Here is a 10,881-nt window from a genome sequence, read left to right as displayed (position 1 = left end):
TGTGTGAACAGTAATGTTACTTTTTCATGCTAAATGAAATTATTCATTTTCACCACCTAAAAGTTAACTAATCTACGAAGCAGTTTATATATTGCTGATGAAAAAACCACCACCATTACATTCAAGCTTCTTTAATTAAGAAAGCTAAAATCATAGAGATTATTATGCACAATGTCAATTATTGAGACATTAATTGCAAGAATACTAGTCTATAACCCACCAAGCTTCCTGGACTGCCGATCAATGACATTGGCAGTAGTAGGGCTCTCCTCCAAAACGACTTCGTATCCATCCCCAAAATTCTCCATTCCTTGAGCCATCAGCTGCCAGAAAAGCCCACCCACACATGAGCCACCGGTACTGGCACTGTTGTATATGCCATTGTATAGTTTAGCAATGTAGGTGTTCCTCTTTTCTATGCTGTACCCTGGTAATTTATAAGACTTGCCAAATTCTCCCAAAATCAGTGGTTTCTTAACTACTGTATTGCTGTCTTGAATGTGTTCCTGCACCCATTTGTCTACAAAAGCCTCTTGAGCCTCTTCGCTTGACCCCGATAACCTGCAGTTGCGGTTCTCGTATAGTTGGTGACTCTTAATATTATTGTATATATGCATGGTACGTAAAAAGATTTTATAAACTTGACAGTCCATATTATTGGAATCAATGAATGAGTCCCAACAGTTTGAATAATTTAAAGCGTGAACTGTCCATTTTAGCGATTTTGTATGTACCATTGCTCAGCGTAGATATGTATAGTGGCGAGATCGATCTGGGGAAGCAAGTTGCTGGCAGTGAATTCAGATCCATACTCTTCGTTACCAGGAGTGAACTGCATCTTGTCCGGCGTTGTTTGCCCGTAAAATCCTTCAAGCCCTATCTCTAGTAAATGCTGACTGTCAATGGACTTAACGTGTGCAGCACCTTTCTTTCGGAGGCAGATTCTCTGCCCTCCCACTTCCTTCCTGTGCCCTCCCATACCCTCCTGTTTTGTATAGTCACGGTTAAGTCACATCAATATTTTATATTTTTTTTATAGAGATAATAAGACAAAAAAGAATAGTAATATAAAATGTTGACGTGGTTTAACCGTAACCATACAACCAGGAGGGCACGGGCAGAGAATCTGCCTCCCTTTTTTTCACCCATTGCTGTACAGATTAATACTTATTAAGGTGTTCAGATTCCACTAAACCGTATTTTACAACTAAAAAAGTTGAAAAGCAAAACATAAATGTAAAAATACAAAACTGGAGACATCAGATTGACGAGAGATTTTTCAATGTAAACGGTACACGAGATGGTACATCACGTGGCATTATACAAATAGTAGGATATGTATGCTAAAAAGTTAATAACTTAAAAAATAAAATTTCCCACCACTCATATATGTGTAAATTTACCACTTGTCCCGTCATAACTCAAAATAACGAGGTTCATTTATTAGTTCCCACGCAAAGATGGTTGGATCATCTTTGTAAGCCACGTTCGTTATCGAGTTGCGTTCTCTTGAGCACAGTCTGTATAGGATATTTACATAAAAGCCAACACGCCATAAACAATAAAACTGAATCTACATTGAAGCGAAAAAGAAAAGATTGTGTACTCAAGCCTTCTATATTTGACTTGTATATGTATCAACTATCAGTGCATCTTTTAGTCTTTGACTTATAATGACATTGAAGGATTATGATTACTCCTATGAAAAACAATATTTGGAACATCGACTTATATTATATTAGATTTCAAACCCACCCAGTATAATTATAATTATAGCATTCATGTGAATCTTTGCTCTCTTTTGAGATACAAAAATATTAGGGTATGTAGTATTTGAGTTAGGTCTCACAATAAGTCATGTGTAATTTGGTTTCGAACATACTATACGGGGTTGGGGAGTCAAACATAAGACCTTCCACGTAGAGAGAGATATGTCACTGGGTCGTTAAATGTAATAATAGTGGATGTGAATCTGTAACATATAACTAGCAATCGGCACACGTCCTCCACGTGTGCAACTAAATTTGTTTTTTATTTTGCTACAGCTTCTCATTAATAGCATGGATAACTATTCAAAAAAGAAAAAGACAAATAAAGAAAAGGGAAGAGAAAAGGTAGGAGAATGTGGGGAATGGAGAGAGAGGAAGAGGAGGAGAAAATTGGGGTTTATTTATTTATTTTTAAATTTTTAAATAGGGTATGCTATATTTACATGGCTGTGATGTTAGTATACAACAACAACAACAACAAAGCCTTTTCCCACTAAGTGGGGTCGGCTATATGAATCCTAGAATGCCATTGCGCTCGGTTTTGTGTCATGTCCTCCGTTAGATCCAAGTACTCTAAGTCTTTTCTTAGAGTCTCTTCCAAAGTTTTCCTAGGTCTTCCTCTACCCCTTCGGCCCTGAACCTCTGTCCCGTAGTCACATCTTCGAACCGGAGCGTCAGTCGGCCTTCTTTGCACATGTCCAAATCACCGGAGCCGATTTTCTCTCATCTTTCCTACAATTTCGGCTACTCCTACTTTACCTCGGATATCCTCATTCTCAATCTTATCCTTTCTCGTGTGCCCACACATCCCACGAAGCATCCTCATCTCCGCTACACCCATTTTGTGTACGTGTTGATGCTTCACCGCCCAACATTCTGTGCCATACAACATCGCTGGCCTTATTGCCGTCCTATAAAATTTTCGCTTGAGCTTCAGTGGCCTACGACGGTCACACAACACGCCGGATGCGCTCTTACACTTCATCCATCCAGCTCGTATTCTATGGTTGAGATCTCCATCTAATTCTCCGTTCTCTTGCAAGATAGATCCTAGGTAGCGAAAACGGTCACTTTTTGTGATCTTCGCTAGATTGCTCCGGTCATTAGTGTGGATAAGTATATAAATGGATAGAGATAGGAAAGCAAACACAAGATGTACGTGGTTCACCCAGATTGGCTACGTCCACGGAATAGAAGAGTTCTCATTAATTGTGAAGGGTTTACACAAGTACATAGGTTCAAGCTCTCCTTTAGTGAGTACAAGTGAATGATTTAGTACAAATGACATTAGGAAATATTGTGGGAGAATGATCTCGTAATCACGAAACTTCTAAGTATCGGAGTGTGGTGTCGTCTTGACTTGCCTTAATAGTCTCATAGGTAGATGTGGCATCTTCTCTGGAAGTACTTTTCCTCCATCCAGGCGTGGTATCTTTAACTGGTGGAGATGCACAAGGTAATGTATCAATTTCACTTGAAGCTTACTTGTAGTTTCAGGCTTGGTCAAGCGCGATACAAACCATGTAGTAGGAGTCCCCCAAGTCGCCGAGCTAGGGGGTCTGCTGAAAGAGGTGACAGACAAGGTAAGCAATCAGAGCTCCGACTGATTGTTCACCTTCTCCCCATCTTGCAACAGCATGAAGGATAAAGAGAAGAAAAATGAGAAGAGATGATATGAGATATTTTTGCTTTTGAAGAAGTAACTTTCCACAGGCTTATTCTTGAACTGAGCTGGAGGGTTTTCTGGTTTCCTCCAGAGTATAAGGCCGACTGAAGAATTTGAGGGTCAAAACAAGTCCATCAAATCTAGAGTACGTTCCACCCTGCTGATATGGGATACTTTTGCTTTTGACAGAGTAATGGATGTATCGGCACGTGTGCTGTTACGCTTGTCTCCACATGCTTCCTTGTATCCTTCGCACTTGCCCTATCTGTTCCTCAAGCAGATGCGGAATCTTCCCTGGAAACATAAGATGTTGAAGATGAGTACTCGAGAGCAATGCCAGGTAAGTAATCAGGTAAGGGGTTCCAGGCAGTCAGTTCCTGGCTGGAAGCTTGATTCCAAGTGCTGACTGATTGCTCTCTTTCTCCTTGTCTTGCAGGTAAAAACAAGGCCAAAGGAAAAGACAGGGAAAAAGCATGATATGGAATACTCTTGCTTTTAACCCTGATGATATGAGATATTCTTGCTCTAGTATAGCTTGTTTGCAGAGGTATTATCGGTGGGAAAGAAAGCTGAATATTTCGAAAGGCTTCGTTGGGAGTGCCCTCTCAGATATGATGAAGGGTTGAGCATTTTTGCAGGTCTGCCTGTCCGTTGGGGATGGAGGTCGACATATATAGGAGTCTCCCTAACAACAAGTAGTAATGATATTCCTTTACCCTGCTTGGTCATAGCACGGTAGTGGGAGCTGTCAGTTTCACATGTTTTAACTCTGTCAGAGCACTTTGAAAAAGTGGTCTGTGGTATCTGGCTCTCGAGATTCGGAGAACGATGCCTCTTCGATTTTTGAGAAAGCAATCATGCTGGGGGTCTGGCTCTCGAGATTCGGAGAGCAGTGTCTCTTCGATTTTTGAGGAAGTAATCATGTTGGGAGTTTGGCTCTCGAGATTCGGATGGCGGTGCCTCTTCGATTTTGGAGCAAGCAATCTTGTTGGGAGTGTTGTCTCGAATGTGAGTAAAGGTTGGGCATGTTTGCTAGTCTACCTTGCCACGAAGCACAAAGGTTGACACACAGGGACTTTCCAATTATCCAGCAATGGTACTGTTCCTTTACCCTCTCTTCGATTTTGAGAAAGTAGTCATGTTGGGAGTCTGGCTCTCGAGATTCGGAGGACGGTGCCTCTTCGATTTTGGAGCAAGCAATCTTGTTGGGAGTGTTTTCTCGAATGTGAGTAAAGGTTGGGCATGTTTGCTAGTCTACCTTGCCACGAAGCAGAGAGGTTGACACACAGGGACTTTCCAATTATCCAGCAGTGGTACTGTTCCTTTACCCTTGTGGGTAATAATATGGTAGCTAGACCTTCAAAATTTATGTGTCTAAACTTTGTTAGTGCTGTTTCTTTGCTATTCTTTTACCTTTCTTGGTCAGAGCGATTTAGTGGGAGCTGCAAGCTTCACGTGCTCAACTTTGGCAGAGAACTTTGGCAAAGTTATCTGTAGTACCCATGAGCTATTGTTGCGTGTGGGAAGTGGGTAATTGAACAGTAAGATTCATGTGCTTTCTACTTCACCAGAAATCTTCGACAGAATGCCCATAATTTCTGCAAAGCTGAGTGTGCGTGTGACAGGTGCTGACAAGGCTAGAAAAGTAGGTGCCTCTTCGATTTCTGAGATCGGCCCTCGTGGTCTCTGAGCAGCCCAGCTTTTGAGAAAGCGAGCGCCTCTTCGATTGATTCGGAGAACGATGCCTCATCGATTTTTGAGAAAGCAATCATGCTGGGGGTCTGGCTCTCGAAGATTCGGGGAGCAGTGTCTCTTCGATTTTTGAGAAAGTAATCATGTTGGGAGTCTGGCTCTCGAGATTCGGAAGGCGGTGCCTCTTCGATTTTGGAGCAAGCAATCTTGTTGGGAGTGTTTTCTCGAATGTGAGTAAAGGTTGGGCATGTTTGCTAGTCTACCTTGCCACGAAGCACAGAGGTTGACACACAGGGACTTTCCAATTATCCAGCAATGGTACTGTTCCTTTACCCTCTCTTCGATTTTTAATAAAGTAGTCATGTTGGGAGTCTGGCTCTCGAGATTCGGAGGACGGTGCCTCTTCGATTTTGGAGCAAGCAATCTTATTGGGAGTGTTTTCTCGAATGTGAGTAAAGGTTGGGCATGTTTGCTAGTCTACCTTGCCACGAAGCACAGAGGTTGACACACAGGGACTTTCCAATTATCCAGCAGTGGTACTGTTCCTTTACCCTTGTGGGTAATAATATGGTAGCTAGACCTTCAAAATTTATGGGTCTAAACTTTGTTAGTGCTGTTTCTTTGCTATTCTTTTACCCTTCTTGGTCAGAGCGATGTAGTGGGAGCTGCAAGCTTCACGTGCTCAACTTTGGCAGAGAACTTTGGCAAAGTTATCTGTGGTACCCATGAGCTATTGTTGCGTGTGGGAAGTGGGTGATTGAACAGTAAGATTCATGTGTTTTCTACTTCCCCAGAAGTCTTCGACAGAATGCCCATAATTTCCGCAAAGCTGAGTGTGCGTGTGACAGGTGCTGACAAGGCTGGAAAAGTAGGTGCCTCTTCGATTTTTGAGATCGGCCCTCGTGATCTCTGGGGAGCCCAGCTTTTGAGAAAGCGAGCGCCTCTTCGATTTCTGAGATCGGCCTTCGTGGTCTTTGAGCAGCCCAACTTTTGAGAAAGCAAACGCCTCTTCGATTTCTGAGATCAACCCTCGTGATCTCTAAGCAGCTCAGCTTTTGAGAAAGCAAACGCCTCTTCGATTTCTGAGCAGGCGCCTCTTCGATTTCTGAAGCTCCGTCGAGTGCAGATTTTTATAGGGGCTGGCATTAAGTTCCAAAGCACACTTGAATCTCCACCAGTAGAAGCTTCATTCTTGCACTTCTAAGATCTTGATTTGTCCGACCTCTTCTCTCTTCAACACCTTTGAAAATGTCTGGCCCCTCCGACCGTCGTTTTGACTTGAACCTTGTTGAAGAGGCAGCCCCGCCTTCTCCAGACAACATATGGCGCCCATCATTCGTCTCCCCTACTGGTCCTCTTACCGTTGGGGATTCCGTGATGAAGAATGATATGACCGCTGCGGTGGTGGCCAGGAACCTTCTCACTCCCAAAGATAACAGACTACTTTCCAAACGGTCTGATGAGTTAGCTGTTAAGGATTCGCTGGCTCTCAGTGTTCAGTGTGCAGGTTCTGTGTCTAATATGGCCCAACGCCTATTTGCTCGAACCCGCCAAGTTGAATCATTGGCGGCTGAAATGATGAGTCTCAAACAGGAGATTAGAGGGCTCAAGCATGAGAATAAACAGTTGCACCGGCTCGCACATGACTATGCTACAAACATGAAGAGGAAGCTTGACCAGATGAAGGAAACTGATGGTCAGGTTTTACTTGATCATCAGAGATTTGTGGGTTTGTTCCAAAGGCATTTATTGCCTTCGTCTTCTGGGGCTGTACCGCGTAATGAAGCTCCAAATGATCAACCTCTGATGCCTCCTCCTTCTAGGGTTCTGTCCAGTACTGAGACTCCAAATGATCCCCCTCCGGTGCCTTCTCTTTCTGGGCCTCTACCGACTGCTGAGACTTCTCCTAAGCAACCTTTGTGAAGGCTCCCTCTTGTGTGTTTATTTTGACTCATGTATATGTACATATTTGTAGCTTATCGGGGATATCAATAAATAAGCTTTCCTTCATTTCAACGTATTGTGTTAAATACACCAAAGCCTTCTTCGCTAAGTTCTTTGAATTTTCTTTTGTTGAAGCTTGTATGTTGAAGCTTTCTAAGTGGAGCATGTAGGTTGGGGTAGTGTTCCCTTAATTTCCCGAGTGAGGAAAACTTCTCAGTTGGAGACTTGGAAAATCCAAGTCACTGAGTGGGATCGGCTATATGAATCTTAGAACGCCATTGTGCTCGATCCTGTGTCATGTCCTTCGTTAGATCCAAGTACTCTAAGTCTTTTCTTAGAGTCTCTTCCAAAGTTTTCCTAGGTCTTCCTCTACCCCTTCGGCCCTGAACCTCTGTCCCATAGTCGCATCTTCTAATCGGAGCGTCAGTAGGCCTTCTTTGCACATGTCCAAACCACCGTAACCGATTTTCTCTCATCTTTCCTTCAATTTCGGCTACTCCTACTTTACCCCGGATATCCTCATTCCTAATCTTATCCTTTCTCGTGTGCCCACACATCCAACGAAGCATCCTCATCTCCGCTACACCCATTTTGTGTACGTGTTGATGTTTCACCGCCCAACATTCTGTGCCATACAGCATCGCCGGCCTTATTGCCGTCCTATAAAATTTTCCCTTGAGCTTCAGTGGCATACGGCGGTCACACAACACGCCGGATGCACTCTTCCACTTCATCCATCCAGCTTGTATTCTATGGTTGAGATCTCCATCTAATTCTCCGTTCTTTTGCAAGATAGATCCTAGGTAACGAAAACGGTCGCTCTTTGGTATTTCTTGATCTCCGATCCTCACCCCTAACTCGTTTTGGCCTCCATTTGCACTGAACTTGCACTCCATATATTCTGTCTTTGATCGGCTTAGGCGAAGACCTTTAGATTCCAACACTTCTCTCCAAAGGTTAAGCTTTGCATTTACCCCTTCCTGAGTTTCATCTATCAACACTATATCGTCTGCGAAAAGCATACACCAAGGAATATCATCTTGAATATGTCCTGTTAACTCATCCATTACCAACGCAAAAAGGTAAGGACTTAAGGATGAGCCTTGATGTAATCCTACAGTTATGGGAAAGCTTTCGGTTTGTCCTTCATGAGTTCTTACGGCAGTCTTTGCTCCTTCATACATATCCTTTATAGCTTGGATATATGCTACTCGTACTCCTTTCTTCTCTAAAATCCTCCAAAGAATGTCTCTTGAGACCCTATCATACGCTTTTTCCAAATCTATAAAGACCATGTGTAAATCCTTTTTCCCATCTCTATATCTTTCCATCAATCTTCGTAAGAGATAGATTGCCTCCATGGTTGAGTGCCCTGGCATGAACCCGAATTGGTTGTCCGAAACCCGTGTCTCTTGCCTCAATCTATGCTCAATGACTCTCTCCCAAAGCTTCATTGTATGACTCATTAGCTTAATACCCCTATAGTTCATGCAATTTTGTACGTCGCCCTTATTCTTGTAGATAGGCACCAAAGTGCTCGTTCGCCACTCATTTGGCATCTTCTTCGTTTTCAAAATCTTATTGAAAAGGTCAGTGAGCCATGTTATACCTGTCTCTCCCAAAAGTTTCCACACTTCGATTGGTATACCGTCTGGGCCTATTGCTTTTTTATGCTTCATCTTCTTCAAAGCTACAACCACTTCTTCCTTCCGGATTCGACGATAAAAAGAGTAGTTTCTACACTCTTCTGAGTTACTCAACTCCCCTAAAGAAGCACTCATTTCATGTCCTTCATTGAAAAGATTATGAAAATAACCTCTCCATCTGTCTTTAACCGCGTTCTCTGTAGCAAGAACCTTTCCATCCTCATCCTTGATGCACCTCACTTGGTTTAGGTCCCTTGTCTTCTTTTCCCTTGCTCTAGATAGTTTATAGATATCCAACTCTCCTTCTTTGGTATCTAGTCGTTTATACATATCGTCGTAAGCCGCTAACTTAGCTTCTCTGACAGCTTTCTTCGCCTCTTGCTTCGCTTTTCTATACCTTTCACCATTTTCATCGGTCCTCTCCTTGTATAAGGCTTTACAACATTCCTTCTTAGCCTTCACCTTCGTTTGTACCTCCTCATTCCACCACCAAGATTCCTTTTGGTGTGGGGCAAAGCCCTTGGACTCTCCTAATACCTCTTTTGCTACTTTTCGGATACAACTAGCCATGGAATCCCACATTTGGCTAGCCTCCCCCTCTCTATCCCACACACATTGGGTGATTACCTTCTCTTTGAAAATGGCTTGTTTTTCTTCTTTTAGATTCCACCATCTAGTCCTTGGGCACTTCCAAGTCTTGTTCTTTTGTCTTACTCTTTTGATATGTACATCCATCACCAACAAGCGATGTTGATTAGCCACGCTCTCTCCTGGTATAACTTTGCAATCCTTACAAGTTATACGATCCCCTTTCCTCATTAGAAGAAAATCTATTTGTGTTTTTGACGACCCACTCTTGTAGGTGATCACATGTTCTTCTCTCTTCTTAAAGAAGGTGTTGGCTAAGAAGAGATCATATGCCATTGCAAAATCCAAGATAGCTTCCCCATCCTCGTTTCTCTCCCCAAAACCATGGCCACCATGAAAACCTCCATAGTTGCCTGTCTCCCTGCCCACGTGTCCATTTAAATCTCCTCCTATAAATAATTTCTCCGTCTGAGCAATTCCTTGCACCAAGTCTCCAAGATCTTCCCAAAATTTCTCCTTCGAACTCGTATCCAACCCTACTTGAGGTGCGTACGCACTAATCACATTGATAAGTTCTTGTCCTATTACAATCTTGATTGCCATGATTCTATCTCCTACCCTCTTGACATCTACAACATCTTGTACCAAGGTCTTGTCCACGATGATGCCAACACCGTTTCTCGTTCTATTTGTGCCCGAATACCAAAGTTTAAACCCTGAGTTTTCTAGATCCTTTGCCTTACTACCAACCCACTTAGTTTCTTGTAGGCACATAATATTTATCCTTCTCCTCACCATAACTTCCACTACTTCCATAGATTTTCCCGTTAAGGTTCCTATATTCCACGTTCCTAAACGCATTTTGCTCTCTTGAACTCTACCCTTCTGTCCTAGCTTCTTCACCCTCCCCCGTCTAATAGGATCAAAGTACTTCTTTTGTGTGTCCCGGGTAAAGTTGATAGGAGCATATGCTCCCAAACAACTTTGAGTGGAGTCGTTCGAAAAGAAGTTTCTATGGCCCCCTTGCTCATTTAACACTGCATCCGGGTGCCGATGGAGATACAGCGACCCTTGCTCACTTATCACTGTGCTCGGGCCACACAGCGCGCCACTTACGGGTGACGCCCTAGCTTTAGCGCGATTTTGTTCTGGATTCATTTTCATAAGGATTCGACGTGATCATGGAGTGCCGGCTGTCGACTACCTGACGCCCTCCCCCTCCTCCTTTATCCGGGCTTGGGACCGGCCATGTAAGACATAGGCGGAGTTGGCTGTGATGTTAGTATAAAAAGAGTAAAATTTGTGTTAGGCATAATTACTAAATTGTCCATGTTTTTTATTTTTGTTCAGTTCTGGTGAGAGGGTTAGCATGGTAATTTGCTGGAGTTTTGGTTCACAAATAGGGTTTTATTAATATATAGTTAAGATTAACTAGCAAAACAGGGAAAAATTATCTATGATATATTAATTTAATGGAGAAAATTGTAGCACTAGTCCCTCAACTTTAACCTAATTGGAGCAATGACCCATCAACTAAAAATACATGACAATTGGTCCCTTAACTCATCAAAATGTG

The 10,881-nt window shown here is 42.8% G+C and overlaps 1 protein-coding gene across 1 annotated transcript; it reads right to left on the bottom strand.

The window, feature by feature from the left end:
• Positions 1 to 209: 209 nt before the first annotated feature.
• Positions 210 to 979, bottom strand: LOC139187783 (mannan endo-1,4-beta-mannosidase 4-like). The gene is made up of 2 exons (XM_070804376.1): positions 735 to 979; positions 210 to 561 (listed from the first exon to the last, which is right to left on the bottom strand). The coding sequence occupies exons 1-2, from the start codon at positions 977 to 979 to the stop codon at positions 210 to 212; spliced, it is 597 nt and encodes a 198-aa protein (XP_070660477.1).
• Between the last annotated feature and the right edge of the window lie 9,902 nt (positions 980 to 10,881).

This window comes from Malus domestica, chromosome 09, assembly GCF_042453785.1.
Source record: "Malus domestica chromosome 09, GDT2T_hap1".
NCBI classification, from domain to species: Eukaryota; Viridiplantae; Streptophyta; class Magnoliopsida; order Rosales; family Rosaceae; genus Malus; species Malus domestica.
The sequence above is the reverse complement of the archived record's forward strand: the minus strand, read 5'-3'. Positions and strand labels throughout refer to the sequence as shown.